The sequence below is a fragment of the Carassius carassius genome, chromosome 14 (assembly GCF_963082965.1).
Source record: "Carassius carassius chromosome 14, fCarCar2.1, whole genome shotgun sequence".
NCBI classification, from domain to species: domain Eukaryota; kingdom Metazoa; phylum Chordata; class Actinopteri; order Cypriniformes; family Cyprinidae; genus Carassius; species Carassius carassius.
The window spans coordinates 14,352,291-14,373,685 of NC_081768.1; the positions used below are offsets into that span (position 1 = coordinate 14,352,291).

General features: G+C 40.6%; 1 protein-coding gene across 4 annotated transcripts in view; it reads right to left on the reverse strand.

Moving 5' to 3' along the window:
• Nucleotides 1–20,075, reverse strand: part of LOC132157069 (B-cell lymphoma/leukemia 11A-like) — a 53,340-nt gene extending 33,265 nt beyond the window's left edge. For 2 of the 4 annotated variants that reach the window (XM_059566224.1, XM_059566222.1), the window contains exons 1-2: nucleotides 18,650–20,075; nucleotides 14,813–15,148 (exon numbers count right to left, since the gene is read on the reverse strand). In XM_059566224.1, the coding sequence (XP_059422207.1) occupies nucleotides 14,813–15,148; nucleotides 18,650–18,704 (391 nt within the window). In that variant the 5' untranslated portion in view covers nucleotides 18,705–20,075. Of the gene's footprint in view, nucleotides 1–14,812; nucleotides 15,149–17,845; nucleotides 18,627–18,649 lie in introns of those variants that run through there. The other 2 variants (XM_059566221.1, XM_059566223.1) reach the window with 2 other exon arrangements.
• Between the last annotated feature and the right edge of the window lie 1,320 nt (nucleotides 20,076–21,395).

The following is a 21,395-nucleotide window of genomic DNA, read 5'->3' on the forward strand; positions in this document are numbered from 1 at the left end:
GTGTGTGTGTGTGTGTGTGTGTGTGTGTGTGTGTGTGTGTGTGTGTGTGTGTGTGTGTGGCATGGCTGATTAACTGCAGAGCAGACCAGTACTGACCTCTGTTCCCTGTGTCCAAGCTCACCTTTGATACGACACCTCACATGAGATGGGGAAGTGGGCCGTGCCTCAGATAAGAGGGATTGCTTTTATGATACATTGCTCCAGAAGGAACAGTCTACCCTTGCCTTCACAAGACCATTCTAGTATAGAATATTAAAAACTGTATTCGACTGAATAAATCAATGCTTGTTCCAATGATTAGATCTGATGCAGTCAAACAGAAATTCAACAAAATCAAACAAATCAAAAAGACTAAGATCTGTTCTATCAAATCAACAGCAGCAAACTTAATGTCCAGGAGGTTGGTGCTTTTATGATTACTTGGACTGCACCAATATAGAATTTCGGGCCAATACCAATTAGACAATAATTATTTTCATGGTGTTGCCAATAACAGGCCAATATAAGAAATCTATACTCATTCTAAAAAACCTAAAACAAATCATTTGTATGCAAGTAAATTTGATGAATTAATGTACATTTTGAGAATGTTCTACAGAAATCATTATAATATACTGATTTGGTGTTCATGAAACATTACATTTTAAAAACAGTTGTGCTGCTTAATATTTTTGAGGGTTTTTTTTCAGTATTCTTTGTTGATTAGAAAGTTAAAAAATGAATAAAATTTATTTGAAATAGAAATCTTTTGTAACATTATAAATGTCTTTAATGTCACTTTTGATCAATCTAACGTATCCTTTCTGAATCAAACCTTTAATTTCTTTCCAAAAAAAATCTTGAGGACCCCAACAATTACTATATTTTTTTCATTTTCAAAGGCCTAAATTTCCCTGATATTCACAGGTTTTAATGACTGTTGAACCCTGCAGACCTATGTCTAAATCAAACAATCTATCCAAGTTTCACATCACTCCAGGACTGAATTATCACAGCACAGTTTTAAGCACAGTATTAAGCACAGTCCCAACCGATGAATCACTGCTGCTGGTTCAGTGCCGGCCCAGGGTTCACTGACCATCCCTCAGAGTGGAGGGAGGAATCGATGCTGTCCTCTGTTGGCCGAGGGTAAGTGGGTCATACATCAGGGGTCCCGAGTTCAGCGAGCTGCTTAGCAAGTGGCGATCAGACAGGCGGTCACAGCGCAGCTGGGCGGACAGTGACAGACTCCACCAAGGAAATGCCCTTGCTATGGCTCACTCGATATCTGACCCTGTCCAGCAAAACACACACAAAGGGCCTTCATGTCCCATTTAATGCCCTGAGCTCAGCTTAAATGGACTAAATGGTAACAAAATCACCCCTCAAACACATTGATTTCCTCAAAGAGTTTTTCCTCAACCTAATAGCACTTTTTCATGTTAATTTGAACTCCTTCTTTAATTTAAATCACCACCGGGGACCCGCAGATCATGAGCATTATCAGTATCGCGCTTTCGTTTTCTTTTGGTGTTTTGTTTTTTTTCTCAAAAGTCCTCCAAGCTAAAGAAGATGATGACGGAACCCAGGCTACAAGGCCAGCTAACCGGTCTAAACTGGTTCTGACACTGGAGGGGGTGCAGCTGGTGGAGAGAAAAGTAGCATTGTTTTCGCCTTTAGCGAAAAAGAACCTGGAAGCATTTGAGGAATCGGCTGCAGGTACAGTGTAAGAGAGCGAAAGAGAAATCAAGTAATAGAGGCAGACAAGCAGACTGAAAATGAGGGGTAGGAAAAAAGACAAGCAGACAACACGACTCACGAGAGAGAGAGAGAGAGAGAGAGAGAGAGAGAGAGAGAGAGAGAGAGAGAGAGAGAGAGAAAGAAAGAGAGAGAGAGAGAGTAGGGTGAGAGGAATTGTAAAGGCTAGAGTGAGTGCGGGCTATGACACTGTCTCATCAAACAGCTGGACCTCGGCCAAGTTCATCTGTTAATGGACAACCACCATAGGGCCCCAGCACTCCCCCTTCATCCAGCACCTCCCTCACCCCCTCAAACCCTCGCCGCTCGCTCTTTCTCCGAAAAAGAAACAGACGTAGATTATTCTAAAGCCTTTCCCTTTTTGTTGGAGATAAACAAAGTACTTCAGGTTCAGGGCTCACCCTGGGACTCTGACAAAGCAATCTATCATCCTTTCTGGCTCAGCCAGTTTGACCACACTGAGCCCAAGGAGGCTAATGGGCCCACTGGACAATTTTGTCTTTGTGTGGATGCCCCCTCGACTCTGCCAGCCCCATTCCAATGCCCCCTCACAGGAACAGATGTGCTTAACCAGGCCCTCTGCGACCTGGATCCATTCCTTCCACCATTTTATCACATACAGTGGAGTCCAAAAAGTGAACATGCTTCTATTTGCATATTTGTAATGTAATAAAATATTTTTTATTATCATATGATAATTTGAGTGAAAACATAGAATTAAATATGAACATGAAGTTCAGATTTTTTTTTTGTTTTAGGACTCAAGCTGCATGAACTCACATGCTTATGTCAAATAGGATGATTACGTTCTCCAGAATGATCCAAAAAGCATCTTTGTGTTCTATTAGAAGTAAGAACATCTGATTGAATGAATCACATGATCAATACGACAAATCTGCATAGTTAATAGTGCAGAATCTTCACATTTTAAATCATAACTTTAGAATTTGCAAAATACAAAAACATTTCTTCCCAGGTTTAAATTAGATTTTGTATAGCAGATTTTTAACGTGGATACTGTGTTTGACTTTAATTCAGAGAAATATCGAAATGAGGAAAATGAGACGAGAAGAAGAATTAGGAACGAAAATGAGAGTTGTGTGAAGATCCAGCAGGGGAGAGAAGAGATAAAAAGAAGGGTTTGCATTAGCCTCAGACGTGTCGAGACTCATACGGCTTCTGGATTTTCCCTGGAATGACATGCAATGGAGAGAATGAAACTCAAGACAGGGAAAAGTATAAAAGAACAAGGGAGGGATAGGGAGAGAAGGCACAGGAGAAAGGGTATCTTGTGTATCTTTAGCTACATTATCTTATGAACAACCAAAAACTACAACGACTTAGGTCTCATGAGCCAAAGAATGGTTTATGAAATTGGACATACTGAAATAGAAGACTTGCAGATCAGTAAACAAGTCAAACTGAATTAGAAACTGCAGCACCTTTTTTTTTTTTTTTTTTTTTTACTAAAAAAAAGAACTGACTCATAAGTGTCATTTGCTTGGAAATCAGACGTCACTGGTTGCGCAGTGTTTTCAATAAAAAGAACTGGCACATAGGAGTCATAGGATAGGAAATTGGACTTTGCCTTGCACTGAATAGCAATGCATAAAAAAACTATTTACAACAAAAAAACATTTATTTTAGCACAGTATTCCATCTTCATCAATGGAAGAATATGCATGTGAGAACTGTAAACAGATTTGAATATCATGAACGTCAAGTATTTATTAAAAAAAATGGAAACAGTTCTGGCTTGCAACTCTTGGTTCCCAACTTTATTCTAGAGTAAACATATAGTGCTCACTTTTCTGATGAAGTTTATAATATGTCTCCTCCCACTTCTCAGATCGTTCTGTTTCTGATGACAGCTGATACAGGGATTAAGGCAGCCACAACATGAGCAGGTCGTCTATATATCATGCATGGTCCAAATACACAGGTAAAGCCCCACTGTGTGTTTATGCATGCATGCGTGTGTGTCTCTGTGTGTGTGTGTGTGTGTGTGTGTGTGTGTGTGTGTGTGTGTGTGTGTGTGTGTGTGTGTGTGTGTGTGTTGTATGAGCTCAGGCAACAGACTAGAGACAGCAGCACCCATCAGGGATAGGTTCCTGTTCAGAGCACAAACAGACACGGTTCACAACCCCCACTGTGAAACAAACAGTCCAGAGCCTTTGCCAGGATCTCATCTCACACTTACACACACACACAAGTGAATGCATGCGACACACAACAGATCACATAAGCTGACTGCAAGCAGTCCAGAGCAATACGTCTCAATCAAACAACAAACATAATTCCCAAAGGATGACAATACACTCTGCTGTACAGGTGCAAAGAGATGGTGACAAAGAGGGAAAAGAGCTTAAAGCTGAATTGAGGATGAAATTAGACACAGATGGCTGAAGGCAAGACCTCAGGATGGAGAGATTGATAAAGAATTTACTCCTTAAGTCCGCTAATCAAGGAGAAAAGAGAACTAATCAACCCATATTACAGACAACAGACATGCCGCCTGGGATGGAGTCAAACGGACAGCCAGCGCTTTTCCCCTAAACATGCACAGCCGTTTCGTTCTTTCTTTACCCATTTTGAGACGATAAATTATCCATTAGATTTCATCATATCTTACTAAGGCAATTACATCAAGAAAATGATAGCGCGTGTGCAATCAATTATGCATGCCCTTGGCCGGAGACCAGAGGCTGGGAAGTCGGAAAGGGCAGATCCACTCTGCACATGCACACAAACAGGCACACACACACACGCATGCATGCAAAGAAACCCATACTACACCACGCTACACACACACAAATAAAAAAAAAAGACCCTGGATCTCACAGATGTGCCCCATCAGTTCATCTTACTGCCTAAAAAGTTCATGCACTTAATAATTTATTTGTGTTCTGGATACGGTTTCCCAGCTGAATATTAACAACTTTGAAGCATGCTCACAGTCAGGGTAGGGCTAAAGGAGTCCGGAGGAAACAGTGCCTGCCGAGTCCCACCGGCCCGAGTCTATTCTCCTCCCCCTCCAACCCTGTCCTCCCCTCCTCTCCTGGAACCGGCGCGTCCATCCGAGGAGTGAACCGTGCAGCCGTGCACAACTTACTTTTTTCCTGATTAAGAATTCTTTTTCATCGCAATGTAGGCTTCAGCGCTCCCTCAAAGCACTTTTGGTGAAAACAGGCAAGGAGAGAAAAGAGAAAAACAGCAATATGCAAAATATGAAAAAAAAAAAAAAAACTATTTACCTTTGGGGGTTTTGTTTGTTTGTTTGTTTGTTTGTTTGTTTAGTTTATCATTATTATTATTATTGAAGTATCAATTTATTATTTAATTCTTATTTCATTATTAAAATGTTATTTTATTATTTAATTAAATTTCATCAAATTTAACTTGTTCTTTTATTTCAGCTCTCTATCTGATTGCTCATTATAATACATGCATGAATTTATTTGATTGATATTTTTTGTCCACATGCCCACTCTCAGTCTCTTTCTGGTTCAATTACATATGACAGTCTCTCTTTTGGGAAATGCATACAATGATACATGGCGAGATGTGTGTGTGTGTGTCACTACGTGTGCATTTCCATATGGGTTCCGACTCTATGAACATGTTTGAGATCTGGAACCATTACAGCCACATGTCCACATGCGGAGGGACACACGCAATGTGCTGAAAGATTTAATTAATTTCCCTCAGCATGTTAACAGAGAGCCTCACTTAGTAAGACAAATCACTCTCAGGAAATGGCACTAGCATTTGAATCCCAGCAAGAGTATGTGTGTGTGTTTGGGGGGAGGAGGTGTTCAACATCTGCTTCCTTGTTGGGAAGGGGTTTACGGTGGGTCTGGAGCAGGAAAAAAATGTACAAATATCGTCATGTGCAGAAGGCAGAATCATTGTCAGTGTGTGCGTAATTTGAGCGGTTAGACGAGGCTCTCTCCGCTATCTCTGCAGCGTGTTACAACGGCGGGCTGAGCCGGGTCTGATCAGCAGTGATTAAGTGCACCGCTGTATGCAAAGTGCATTAATGAGGGTGTGCGGAGTCATCAAGTAAATTAAATATGTCAAATCTCCCGGTGAACTTTCAATCTTCACATACAAACGTTGCTTTCATTTACAACCTCCATTTCTCGTTCAAAATCCGGGATGAAAAAAAGCAATGCTCAGAAGCAATTTATACCTTTGCTTCTTTTCTTCTTCTTTTTTTTTTCTCCACATGACCCTCTCCCCTGTGTAAGCATGCACATACACACTTACAAACACAAGCATGCTTTCTCATACACAAGCTCCCTGCAGAAGGTCTGACAGGCCATGCTGATGTGTTCAGAATGCGTATGGTAATAGGCCAATCAAAAATGCAAAACAATTGGCAATTACTGAGAAGACCTAATGGTCATTAGAATTTACAACTAGGTAATGAACTAAAGTCTGCCCACACCATGCATATTCATAAAGCAATTTAGGCTTTGAAGATTAAAGAAGTGCTTAAAATTCAAATGAGCCTGAGCAAATTATCAGTAAGATTCAGTCAGGAAGTAGCGGTTTGTGTGTGCGTGTGTGTCACCAGCACATGTTTTTACGAGTAGATGTTGCACCATTTTCCTTAAATTTGTTAACAGGAGTGTGAGTGTGAGTGTGCGTGTGCGTGTGCGCGCGCGCGTGTGTGTGTTTGTGTGTGTGTGTGTGTGTGTGTGTGTGTGTGTGTGTGTGTGTGTGTGTGTGTGTGTGTGTGTGTGTGTGTGTGTGTGTGTGTGTGTACGTGTGTACGTGTGTACGTGTGTACGTGAACCCCGTGGGCCTGACAGGCTAGTGAGGGTCTAGGTGTGAGCTTAGAGACCAATCAGCACAATAATGATTGCTTAACCAAGCTGATTTTCAGCTTTACTCGACTCTTCAAAATCTTTATTTGCTTCTATTTGGTTTCATACAGATCGGTTAATAAAAGATAAAGAGGAAATGCTTTTATGGCAATTGCCGGATTATTGAGTAAATGAGCATTTGAAAAGCAGTTCAATATTTGTGGTAGCAGACGTCTGAGGAGGTATAGAGCTGTAACAGAGGTAATAAAAACCTAGCTTTAGTGCAGACATAATAATTTGTTTTCCATTAGTTATGCAAATTACAGTGCTGATAATATTTACAATAAAAGCAATTAAATTAAATTAAATCAAGGCTACAGGTAAGTAAATACAAATACACTGTATCAAAACTTTTCAGCACTCATAGAATATGAAAGACACAAAAAAGGGATGATTTGGTGTCTTTATTAATTGAAATTGAAGGTTGATCATTTTCTTTTAGTTGTATATACATAGTACCCAAAAAAATGTTGTACTCTAAAATGCCATATCGCTGAGAAATATATAAAATTCTCTTCAATTACAAAAGCAAAAGGAGTTTTCAGGTGAGCACTCATGGAGCGACACAAAAAAGCATAATTTGGAGTCTTGAAATTAAATGAAATGAAAGTGGAGGTTGATATCTGTGTCTAACTGTACACAAATCAAATATTAGAGCTCCTGTGGTCACAGGTAGGTTGAGCGTGTGGGCTGCAGCTGGGCTCTGGGCGGCTTCATCCCACTCAAATCTAAAAATAAAGCAATTAACTTATTGGCAGGCAGGAGGGGAAAGAGTATGACAGGCCGTCCTGCTCTAGGTGAGGGGTTGTGACCCACATGGGTCTCCAACACAGTAAAGAAGGGATTCAGAGCCCAGTCACCACTGGAACTGACAGAACAGGACATTTCTGAACATTTATATGGATCTATAAACAGTATACAAACATATATGTACATACACACACACAAAAAGCTACAGTGAGCTTACTGTACCGAGTATCTGAAAACCCAGCGAACAGATATCAAACACACTAAAAAGAATCATATAAACATAACCAACCTTATAAATGTATGTAATGCAATCTTTTGTTAAACTATATTTTTTATAAATTTAACATATAGTGTCTATATGACAGAAATAAGCAAAAAAAACTTCCAATAAAAGAAAATTAGTCTAATCATTAATCGTTGAAAGATCGGAGCTCTCGTCACGCAATGCGTCTGCATACTGTCTCAGCGGCAGAGTCTAAAACCACATACACACACGCAACTACGTGTACACACACATACACAAACACTACAAACCACTAAAACTAGGCAGGCACCCAATACCAACATGAGCAAAGCAGGCAAACACCCAAATCACACACAAACACCGAGAGGGAGATACGGATGGCAACTCCAGTTGTGGCACGCACGCTCTTGAGGACCTCACAGGGGTGAGGGGTGTGGAGTGGCTTCAAGTGAAAGTCTAAGTGAAAGGTTTTGATGGAGATCCAACAGCCTGCAAGAGACAACCTGTCCTGCTTAATACTCTGGTGTTTTTTTAACAGAACCGGATCAGGAAATGGGTATCTAACGTCCTGTCTTCACCTGTGTGAACTCTGAGGGCACTTCCCTGAGAAAAAATTTCATTGCTTAGAGATTGCTCTTTTATAGTTCAGGTGGCTTTGAGTTTTAAGTAACTTTAAGAGGGGTAAAAGCTTTTAACAGATGTTTAATTTAAAATCCTGTAGGATACATACAAATAGACACAAAACTAATGTGTAAAATCTAAAATTATAGTTTAGATAAGTCTGTATAATTCAGTTCTGGAAGGATTTGATAGGAAACGTTCAAGTTTATTTTAATATCTCATTTGATTGTAAGCTTTGGTACATTGACAACTCTGAGCACAGTTCAAGATATTGATAAGAACTCTTCTAAAACTCCTAAGGTTTTAAGATTCCTAAGTAGAATAATCTGAGAAAAAGCACAAGATTGTAGCAAAAATGTTGCTCTTTTATAGTTCAGTTGACTTTATGGTTTCAAGTAACTATTTAAAACATCTGAAACAAAACTGACCTTTCCCCAGCTGTTTTGCTTTAGGAGAAATTTCTTAAATTCTTTGTTTTGCTTTAGGAGAAAAAAAAACTCGAGGAGAAATAATAATAGACACAAATGAGATGAAAGGTTACATATAAACAAGGAAATGAATGTGGATAAATTAAAATCAAATCAAACTTGTCAGTCTTGGAAGAATTTGATTATTCATACTGAGATTTGGTTGTACACTTTTCAAATCTAGGCAAATCTTATCAGTTTTTAGACATGGGTAAGAACTTTACTAAAACTATGAGTTTCCTTAAGTAGTTACAGTTAAGTGATATGAAAGATATTTCAACAAAAACTGACCTAATTAATAGATAAGTAAAAAAATAAAAAAAAATAAAAGAATTTTAGTAGAAAAGGTAAGTCAAAGTTAACCTTTTCTGAGATATTTCCGTAGATATCTTGACAAATCTGAAAAAAAACCTGAGCTCTCTTCTGAGGTATTTCTGAGGAGAAAAATCTGAGATATCCGCAAAAATACAAATTTAATCTCAGCACTGTTTGGAGCAACTGTTGAGATATTAAAGTAATCTCATTTGTGATTTTTCTTCCCAACAGGTGGGAAGCGGACCCCCTTAAGAGATTAGTAGAGACAGAATGATAGAAGGAGCAGCAAAACAGACAGGAAGGGAGAAGAAAGAAAAAGCACTGAGAGCTGAAGGTGTCTGTAGAGACTCAAGTCCTGCCATCTGTAACCATTAGAGCCCAGATGAATTGATCGTATTGAGCGACCTGGCTGGCGCGGGGGCATAGCTGGTCAAGGTGACCTCGTAGTGGGGTTGTGTCTGCCCAACAATATCAGTAGGGATAGAGAAAGAAGAAAGAAGACAGAAGTGAAAAAATTAACTAGCCTAGCTCTGAAGCATTGATGAGACCATCGCATGTGTCTGACAGCGTGTGTGTGTGTGTGTTTGTGTGTGTGTGTGTAAAAGGTAAACAGAGTAGTGGAGGACACCCCTCCTGAAGCCCACCCGATGCCTCCAGCCATGCTCTGTGCCAAATTCTCTTTGGCATTGGCTGCTGAGGGATGTCCTGCAGTACTAGTGCCAACTCACACACACACACGCACACCTCACGGCTGCAGAAAACCACAAACAAATGCACAGGCCTCTTGCCGTCACACACACATACACACGGCCTAGCAACTCTCCACCATTCCTATCTGTGTTTATAGAAGCTGTCTGTAATCCGCCGAGATTTATAAATATGCTTTGTAGTACATAAACATTTTTATGGACACGTTCCTCTGAAACATCTGACACAAACTGAGAGCTGCAATACGACAGGACCCAGTGGGTCTGTGCGCGTCCACCCACATACAAAACACGCACACATGTTGGCACAAATAAAATTTGGAGATCAGACCAGAAGGGAGCTTGAATATCAGTAAAACGATCACAAAATCTCTCCGCAGAGGCATAATCACACTTCTCACGGACCTGAGATACTGATACTGAGCGTTTTTGCATTGCTTTTATTTTTCACCTTCCATCCGGCGGAAAGACAAAGCGATCGCTCGAGGTAGTCCCAGAAAGACGGCGTGATCAGGTGGCATTATGGAGATGAGGACAGACAGAAAGGAGAGAGCTGGATATTTCTCTTCTTGTGATGGAGGAGGCGATGCCATTGTCTGCAGGAGGGAGGGATGGGGGGGGTGAGAGCATCATTGGGTGCTAAGAGCGTATGAAGGGGTGCGGGGGTGGGAGAACTAAGACGGAGCGGGTGGCACAGTGCCAGGCAGTGCCCGTCTGGCTGCTAAATACCTTTGTTTCCTTGTATGCCCGCTTTGGTGCAAAAAACAGGTAAAACGGTGTGATTTTTAAGGTTTAAAGCCTTCAAATATACATTTTTCACTCTCAATTTCAACTGAATACAAATAACTATTGCACAAATAACATAAAAATGGATTCTTGTTTTTTCCCGTGCAACACAAAATTCCCAACCGTAGCCATGTAGCCCATTAGATGAGAATGGCGAATGAAAGGAAGCCATCCACCCCCACAGCACCGAGCCGACTGTATCATGCAAATCAAGCCCGAGGATGCAGAATATCACAATGTTTCTGCGAGGGATGCTGCGAGACACATCTCCACATGCAGCAAAACAGCTCCAAGAGAATTAAACATCATTCTGTGCTATTATTACACCTCTTCCCTCTGGAAAAGCTCTGCACACCTCTCACACACACATTTGGTACTGCTATTTTTTCTAAGATCAGACAGGAGATGGTACACATATGAAAGGACTAGATACAAACACAAATGGGCATACAACAGCACGGTTTTCTTTGAAAGGGACGACCAGTCTTGTGTATGAAGAAATCCTGCCGGTGAAGGGAAATAAAAAGGTTTGGAAAATTAGAGGAGAATGCCTCCACCCCTACAATTTGAATACATATTCATAAAGACCCACTTCCAGGGCACCATCGCCGCTCGGGTAAGACATGTCTCTGTCACTTCCCGATAATTCATTTTCTTGATTTCTTGAAAAAAAAAGGACAAACAAGGTTTGGGTGTCGCCCCATATTAAGCCATGACAGCAAACACACACATCTGCACAGATAAAATGATCTTGTGACACTAAGCATCCTCTGTATACATGCATATTTTTCACATGTGCCTCTAAAGAAAGTCTGTTACATCTGTCAAAGACACACACACTTCAAGGGGCGGTTCGGAAAATAAAAACAACTGGCTCTCACTTATGACCGAACGTCAGCTAACGCTGCTCCTCAGAAGTCCTCTTAAAAAACGATCAGTGTCAGCACACTCGCTCCCTCACAGCTGAAATCCAGAAAGGCGCTTTGATGATAATTATGATCATGACATATCGTCAAGCTCCAGATAATATGTGATTGAAAAAAAGAGGAGGAAGAAAAAAAAACAATAAGGAAAAAAAAGCTTAAATTGCTGGGGTCTTTGTTAAGCCACTCATTTGGGTCACATTTTGGCACAGAAAATTGCAGGCGGCTCACATGCCAGACAATCGCACACAGTGTAATTGATTCAATATTAATTGGATGCCCCTGATTTACATTGACTGCTACAGCCATATGCATAGCAGAGAGGGAGAGAGTGACAAAACGGGCAAGCGAGCGGGAGAGTTAGAGGCATTAAAAACCCACCCAGCAAAGGCCATTTAAAAAACAATTATCTGTATTGAGGTCCGTTCTGCATGGCGGCAGTGTTAGTCCGATCTAATCTGCCGATTTATTGGAGAGCAGTCATAATTTCTGAAGGGCTGCCATAGCGAAAGACAGAGTCTTGAAAAGCGCTTGACAAAAAAAAAAAGTTCAGAGCTCCAAATGGCCCCATATCGTGAGCCAAAGCGAATTCAATCTGTTCCATCGATATGTTTTTGGACAAGGCGTTGCGAAACAGAAGATCATAGGATGTTACTCTGCATAATTTTTACATTTCATCAGACATCTTATATTGTGCATCAAAGGACACGATGCCGATTATATCTACAGAGCAGATTCAAAGCTCTGGGAAGAGCATTAATTCAACAAGACACTTTTGTGTCAACCTGTCTATTTTTTGCCATTTTCAAGAACTGAAAGGATGCAAAATCTCATTTAAGGATTAAAAATTAAATAAATACATTATGACTGTATCAAATCACTGCATGGGAGAGGAGAGGGTCTCAGTTCTCCCTAGTAAGGCCTACTCACAAGGATACATTGTGCTATATCTGGGGTAATACACAATCACACACACACGTGTGCATTGCCACTTTATATGCTCACACAGCAAATCCATTTCTCTGTGACAGGTACTGCCTTTTCTCACACTGAGCAGCTCTATATGGAAATGGAGTTGTTACATCACACATACCAATCTCCTTATTTGGTCGTCTGAAATATAGTCTAATGATCCATCTTTAAAAATAGATGCAATAAATAATAACAATTAATATATAAAATAAAAATATGACAAAAGAAAAATAAATAAATGTAACAATAAAATATTGTATAAAAAATAATAAAATAATATATACAAAATTGTAGAAAACAGGATTAAAAAATTTCGCTTAAAAAATATAGAATAACTATATATATATATATATATATATATATATATATAATGATGAAAATTTTATAAAAATGTTTTTCTTAAAAGCATTGAACTACCAGCTTTCCTTCTGCAATTTTGTGATGTTCTAAAGCACCTCTAACCCAGGCACACACACACACACTCAAATTATTCTGGTTTATACATTCATGGTAAGCTGCAGTCACAACTAGCCTTGAATATGTTATGTCTGAAATCGTCTATAATATGGCTAATTAATATCTCTTCCCTGTCTGACCTGCCATAGCAGCAGATGCAGTAACATGCTGAGAAGCTGTTATGGACCTTTCCACAAAATTGTTTAAAAAAAATCATAATAATAACAAGCACACATAATACCAGTGACCCAACGCTATCAGCTGAACCCTGATACATTATGATGTAAATGAGTTTAATAACCCAGTTTAGTGGCTGACAGAAACAAGAGACGTGCGCGATAGCAGACTCGCATTAAGTTTGTATAATTTGTGCTGAAACTGCATCAACATGCTTAAAACAAAGAGGGCAAGCAGACACAAATGACCCCATTCAGCCTCCATATCTGATCAAATTTAAATGTACTATAGCACAATCCACAGCAGATTATTGTAAACATTTATATGCACACAAACTAGGAGGCTTCTCAAACTATGCAAGAGGGAACTGTTGGAAAACAACTTGATACTTGAACTCAGCAGACGATAATTAGCCCAGAGCAAAGGGTCAAGTCCAAATGACTGTTGATGGGGCTAACCGGACCCAGACGCTTCCTGGAACCTGATCTTTGAGGCAGACCAGAGAATGGCCAAACATAAAGCCAAGCCAGAAAAACAGGCTGGAAAGTCTCACTCTCACATTTTCTACATTTAAAAAACAGCCACTCTAAATCGCCCCACCAGCAAAAAACACTCATGGACACATTATAACACGCCGACAACTTAAAGCAGTTCATTTCACTTAGCGCTCAGCTTAAGCAAGATTAGACTTACGCTGCTCTAAGATTCCAGGGTTGCCTTTATTTTAAGCTGTTTACAGTGGAAATTGGGGACTATCTTTTTTATGACTGTATTTTCCGTGTTTTATATAGTGCATAAAGCCAACCGCTAATTAAAACGCACATCCACAAAACTAAAACAAATAATTAGCATGGTGTTACTGTTTCCTGACAAACCAAAATACCCGAACGGCCTTCCATTTCCTTTCCTTTTTTGACAGAAAGTGAAAATGTGCAGGCGTGCATTTATAAGGATAAGATGTGGCTGTGCAAGAACCCACAACGAAATCAAGATACATCTGTCGGGACCACATGAGAAAGGCTGTGCAGCACAGAGAGGCATTTCCCATGAGCCTGTGGACACACACCAAGGGGGATGGCCTCTTCTCTCACAGCAAGGACTCCTCGAGCCGCCCCTCCAGTGCCAAAATCTCCCCCTCTCAATCCCTTTTATTTTTCTCCTCCCAGTAGAGATGAGCAGTCCGTCGTGCCATAAAGAACACACCCTTTGCACTCTACTTTAACAAATCTGTAACTTTTAAGTCACAGTCTGCCACTTTGGGTCTCATTTGATTGCCATGGAGAGTGAATGACAAGTTACCAGAGGATTTGAAACACAAAGTGCAAATGTGCTTAACCCGAAGCATGCAGTCGGTGGTGGGAATGTGTGATCTATGGTTCGAATCTGAGCTTAATTATCCAAATCTCACAGAGTCCATCTGAAAGAGATCCTTGATTCCAAGCAGCTGAGATCTTGAGATAATAAATCAGATTTTAAAAGTTTTTTTTTTTTTTTTTATCTTTGTACTCTATGAAGTAATGCCGGTTCCTCTTTTGGTCTTCGTAATGGCTTCTCACTCTGAGGTTTGATTGAATATACCCCCTTCCCCTTCCTGCCCCACAGCTTTTAAATATTCAGCACTCTGATTCGTCTCCAGAGCTACGAACGAGACACCCCACCGAGAAAGGACATGTGTCTACGATATGTGGCTCACACAACAGCTCGGCTCCACCACAAAATGTTCCTCACACAGATACACGCACAGCCCTTCTATATTTAAAAGACAACTCAAATGGGATGAGGTTACCTGTAATGTTTTCCTGTTTGGGACAGATTCCTCGAGAAGACGTCGATAAGCAGTCATCGTCCTCCGGCGTGACCTGGACGCCCACCTCCACGGGTTTGGAGGCTCTCCTCAGCTTACCGTGCGAGGGCGAGGGGGGCTTATCCACTACTTTGTCCATGCACAAAGTGCCATTGCACTGCTTCCTTTTGTGCTCAATGAAAATAAGGATGTCTCCCAAAGGGAAGTTCATCTGACACTGGCCACAGGTGAGCAGGTCCTGGTCTCCCTCTGGAGCTACCTGTACCAGCCCGCGCTGTTCCTGCCTCTCATCCGAGACCACGGCTGACAGGGGCTCGGCTGCACGCAGGAAGAATCCATATGCGACACAGAGGGAACGAAAAGCAGAGGGAATATTAGAGACTGGGTGCTGTAATGAACGCAGTCAAGATGAGGGAGCACATAACAGGATAAAAAAAAAGAACAAGGATACACATTTTATGTTAATTCACCACTTTAATTTAGCGTATAATTTCAAAACCATATTTTACATTTCTGATCCGTAATTACCTTACAAGTTATGAAAAACCATGATAATTAAAAAAAATTATTATTCACTGTCAGTTAAACTTCAGTGAACAAGCATAAAACATAAAATTCACATAAACTTGACATCTTATTAACATGTGATTTATTATGATATAACAGTAAAGACAACAAAATGTGTTATATTTGCTTTGGTGCATTAACATCTGTGTCTAAAACTACAGTAAATTCATCTCAGTCTGACTCTTTGTTTCAGTCAGCCATACACACATCTGGATCATGAAATGACTGTATGGACAACACGTGTAGATATCCAGAAAAGCCGACACAAGTCACACCTGCAACAATACAAGCTTCACACAGTAAAGGCTATTAGCTTTTTTTCCCCCTCACGATAAAGTTAGCTGTAAGGTTCACACAAACACACACACACGCGCGCGCGCGCAGGTACTTTTATAATGGTTGTTTAGTGAAATTTTGCGCAGAGGTTACATTAGCTTCCTAATGGTTAAGAATCTTGACCTTCTTTATAAGCTGCCAATTTCATGCTTTAATGAACCTAAAACCACAGAGAATCAAAAAATAGATTTTAATTTTAGTGGGTGATGATTGGTACAGATTTTGATAAAAAGGTGTAAGGATCATGTGCAGGGCGGTTAAATTTACTTCAGCCCAGTCTGGGGCAGATATTGAGGGGCAGATGTGGAGTATCTCCCAGACGTGCTTATGAGGATCATTTCTGACACATTTGCACATGAAGGAGAATAAAGAAATGTGATAAATCTCCCTTCTATATGTAGTAGCTAACGCTTTTCGCTATTACGTAGTTTTGATTTGTTTTTCTGTATTTTTTTTTTTTTCGAGATTAAATTCTCTCCATTCAAATCAGTAAAAGAAAGCCTACTCGATTTAAAGTGAACTCAAAGTATTTTAGGACTGATTTCTAGATACAGAGGGATTCATAGAGATATTGATTCGTAATGAATTCGTAATGATAACAGCTGTAAAACTTCCAGTTAGGAGTGATTGTGATAAAACACAGAGATAATCGATATATGCAAAACTTCAGTCATGATTTAATAATAACACCGAGCGAGGACTTCTAAAGTTGGTAAAATGTATATTTCAGCTGCAATAATATACGTTACATTAAAATAACAGCTTATATTCAACACTTCAGTTAGCAATAACAATTATATTATGTACTTATTTTACCATCGCAGCTGCGATCAATAGATATCCGCATGTACCCATATTTTTAAATTATATTACATAAACCTTACACGACTGACCATGCATAAATAAATGTAAAAATTATCTATAAATATGTTGCAAAAGAATATTCGACATTCTAGATCCTTCAAAAACAAATTAAGTTTGCTCAGAATTTGTGAAAACTGTGGAAAGCTATCACAATTATTTTTTCTCAATTGCTTTAAATTCCACTACAATCAGCGCTGCTACTAAAAACGATACTTAATTTAATACTGCCTATAGCCTATATATATAGGCTATTTAAAATGAATGCAATTGGTAAAAAACAAAATGCTGATAATGTTTTCAAATAACACTCCTCAGAAAAAGTAGGCTATCTGTGTGTAACCTGAACGAGAACATTTAAAGCTGGATTTCAGTAAAGTAATTTTTAAAAGTTTGTAATAACAGCTTCTTCGTTAGAATGTCTCTTTCACTTTAAAAATAACTGCTTTCCTTGTAATTATGAATTCTCAAGATAAACTACATTTGGTCTATTATGTCTGAACATCCTTTGTTAGTGTACTTGATCAAGGTATACTTACAAGGTATAAAAATTCTACATTTCATGCCAGGTTAAAGGACGGGGTGAAAAAAACAGTTACAAGTTCATATACAATACGTTTCGCTCTTGCTAACATATGGTCAAATATAGATAAAGATAGCGGCGAAACTGATCGGGTTCGGGTCTAGTTTATGATCGTCGTCTGCCCCCTAGCGGTGGATTTCTGACACGAACAGCAGCGAACACACGGAGTAACCCGCGCTGAGATCCCACAGCCTGTGTGTGGAAACCCGATAATGTTACACGATACTTTACAATGTTACAACAACTCGGGATTTGTGTCAAACATGTTTATCTAATAAAGGCGGACTAATGCTTTTGCAGCTTTACGTTTGAAATATAAATTGGTACACATCTAAAGACAAGAAGACAGGAGCTAAAATGTTTTCGGTTCGTCGTGCTCCTGACAACATTTCAGATCCATAAAATACGAAGCAAACTTTATTTACAAAAATGCAGCCTACCACAGTCCTTCAAGGCATGTTTAGATTAAAAAAAATATATATATATATATATATATATATATATATATATATATATATATATATATATATATAATAAAAAATTGAATGATAACACGGAGAACAGCAGTAGAATGCTACGAATGTGTGCATACAAAAAGAGCAGAACTGGCTGGTTTTCTTGATACACTTGTATCTAAATAGTTGCGTTACATTTAGGTTTCGTCTTACCTTTGTCACCGACATTTAAGACAAAATCAGGCCTAAGTGAAATCAAATTATCCTTGAATAAATGCACACGAAACTGCAAAGAGCGTGGCGTAAAATCGTCTCCTATTGCTTTTAAGCGAAAGCCCATACGAGTAGATCAGAATCGCGTTTGGCTTCAAATGTAAGAAAAGCTTACGTTTAAAAATCGAATAGATTTAATATGCAGATGTCTTGCTCTGCAATGTTAGTCTCGCACAGTCGACTATCGTGCTCTATTTGCTGGCAGTGGGTATACGCGCACGCGGCGCTTGTAAACAGTCGGACACGAGATTTTTCCCAATCAAAATTCACTTCCACTCTTTGAAAATCTTCCAAAAATAGTGCGAGAGGGGGGAAATCCTGCCCAGAGTCACAGACAGACAGCGTTACGGGACATTCCACGAAATGTGAGCGCAAATTAGCGAGCGAAAGCACGCGTGTATAAACCCACCACAGTCCGGTATATGTGAGCGCTTGCTCTTAAGTGGTCAAAGCGACTCGGGCACGAGAGCCAAGACATATGCGCCTAAACACCGAGTCGGCACGAACTTCTCCAAGTACAGAGATGGAAAGCAAACTTTTGTGGCATTTCGGCGGACGAGGGTGCGCGTTAAAGGCATTGCAGAGATGGGAACGCTCTCTTCACTAAAGTCCACTTGATCTGCGCTGTCCAGTGTCCAGTGTGTCTTCACTGAGAATTACGCTCATCTCCAGCAACTCAACGCTACAGAACGGAGCCAAAAACAGGTAAAGCGAACGGCACAACATATATTTGTCTTTACTTACGCGAAAAATCCCGTTTGCTTAAGTGCTGGGGTTTGCCTTGCTTGCGGCGAGACATGGTGGTTGGTGGTGGCTTTCAGCTCGGTTCACATCGGGAGAGCCGGGTTAGAAGGGAGACTCCAGAGAAAATATCTTCATCAATGCCTTTGACATCCAAAATAAATTAGAAATAATACAAAGATGGCGCAGGGAAGATGGATTGTGGGATAGCCGTCATGGCTTTTTTGAAAAGAGAGAGAGAGAGATGAAAAAATGGCAAAAGCCCCCCTGAGCTGCAAGTTCAAGTGCGGACGTGACGTCCCTGCGAACTTGAACGTCAGGAGATGGATGGACATAGACATACAGAACATGGGCAGGGCAAAGCCGTGGAGTGGGAGGAGGGAGTGGAAATAACAAAACCAATGGACACTCATTAGGGGCTGGACATGAAAAATAGACCCGAAGAAGCCAATGGACAGAAAGATCAGGGGGCCGGACAAGAGGCGAGAGAGAGAGAGAGCGAGAGACACTCGTGCACAGAAAGAGAGAGGGGGGGGGGGTATGTTTAATGAAAGCAATGTGCGCTGCGGCTAGTTTGTGTGCGTGCGCGCGCGGGCTGGGGGTGGACGCAGGAAAACAGAGCACGAAAAGCCAATGGACAGGAGATTCAAGGGGGCCGGACATGCTATATATACAAAGAGAAGGGGAGAGGAACCTCGCATATAAGGTTTCGTAGTGGACACTTATGGTGCTTCAAACACAGTCACTCAACTCCTGGTCAAACAGTCAGTCAGTCAGAAGTAGCGCGTAAGCTGCTTCTCGGCGAGACACACGATCGGGTTGCGCGAACAGGACAGACAGGTTCCGAGCCGGGGCACGTGGGTTCAACCGCCGCGCACGCTGCCACATTCCTCCAGAACAGACAGAAACTTAAGGGACATCAAATAGAGAGCGGCATAGGACACTCGCTCGCTATGTAGGTGGGACTTAAATACTACAAGAGTGTAATTGTAAAAATATAACAAAACACTGACGAATAGATTGTGGGAGCAGCCCACTAGAAAGAAAGGGGACGGGGTAATAACTTTCAGATGTGTGCAGATTATAGAGAATGGCGACTGGAGGGGAGGAGGGGGGTGTCAATAAACCGCCGCCGCGTGGATTTAGAAATATAAAGATGCTGTAAACAGCGCCGATCCATTCGAAATTAAAGAGACATGAAGCGTATAACCGAACGCGATGACAAGCTAGTTCAATCCACGAGGTGGGAGGAAGAGAGAGACACCCCTGCGAACTAGTAGAAGTACGACCAGACTATAGCGACTGCTCCAGAGATTCAAAGCAGAGGCTGCGTGAACAAGTGACAGTCTGCGGGGAAAAATGCACAATTCAATAGGGAACCGATCGGAATTGAAGGCGAATGCTGGAAATAATACGTGACCCGTGAGCAAGCGAGCGAGCGAGAGAGTGAGTGAAACTGCTTTGCAGGCTTATACGCTGACATCTTTGTCTCTGGACCAAGACTGATCGCTGAGCTGGTGCGTGTGTGGTTTTTTCTCTCTCTCTCTCTCTCTCTCTCTCTCTCTCGGCGCGAGGTGTCAGACCTTTACGCGAAAGTTGAGTCAGATTTGCCCTGGGTAAAAAGGTCAACTCTGCGCGAGGGCTATCTGGGACTGGCAATGGATTCGCTCGACTGTACAACACTGCCGATGCTTTTTAGGTCATTGTTCTCAACAAGTGCATATGATTAAAAGCACCGTATCGATCTGAATTTTCTATATAAAGCCTTTGATTTCGTGTCAGTGCAGCGCACTATTCTCCAGTATGCACAAAGGAGCAAGACACATTTGAAGCACTTTTAAGAGTAGGCTACAGCGCGTAAATTGTATCATTCTTTAAAAAACCTTTTATAATAATAATAAGGTGCTTTTAAGCAAAGAACAGTATTCAAAGAAACATGAAGGGTTCTTGTTTTGGCTATATGATTATTTGTATTTCATAAAAGTTAATTCAGATAACTGCTTTGATTTCTAGGCTCTTTAAAACACCCGCATAAATTGGTTTCTGGGTAATAAAAAGTAAGCATAGAAGATTATTATATACAGAATCAAGGCTCTAATTATGGCTTTTATATTTAAGCGCCTGTTTCTGCGATCGTGAAGCGTGATTGACAGAAATACACCACGGATTCCTTTAGGACCTCTCAAGAGGGATTGTGCTCTACAGTTCTTACATCCCACACAAAGACTGCATTGTTTAACCTCGCGTGTAAAAAAAAAAAACATAATTTTTGTGAGGTTTAATGTAGTCGGAAACCGTTGATTACAGGCTATTGTGAAACTTTAAGTTTGCATGAAACCATCTCTACAAAATCAAAGGGAATATTTCCGTACGCGTGAATAGCTAATATTAATGTGGTTAGGATGCGACGTGTGTAACCAGCGTTTGCTTTCGACTGAGCGATCGTTCTGCATAGGCTTTCGATGCTGGACAAATTTGGCGATGTTCATGCATTTCAGTAACACTAACCATGGCACGTGCCCACTCAGGCCATTGGCTGATGGACCGCCTTTTTTTCCCCATATTTTTACTTTACTGAAAGTCTGTCCCTGCTCCAGGCGGGCATTGATCAGCGCAAACGGAGCGTTTACACCTCCTTCAGGAATGGAAGCTATCAGGCAGCAACAAAGCGCCGCGTACAAACAGAATCTCAATATGTAAATGACAATGCGACTGATCCCATCATAAATCAGCCAGACGTTAAATGCAT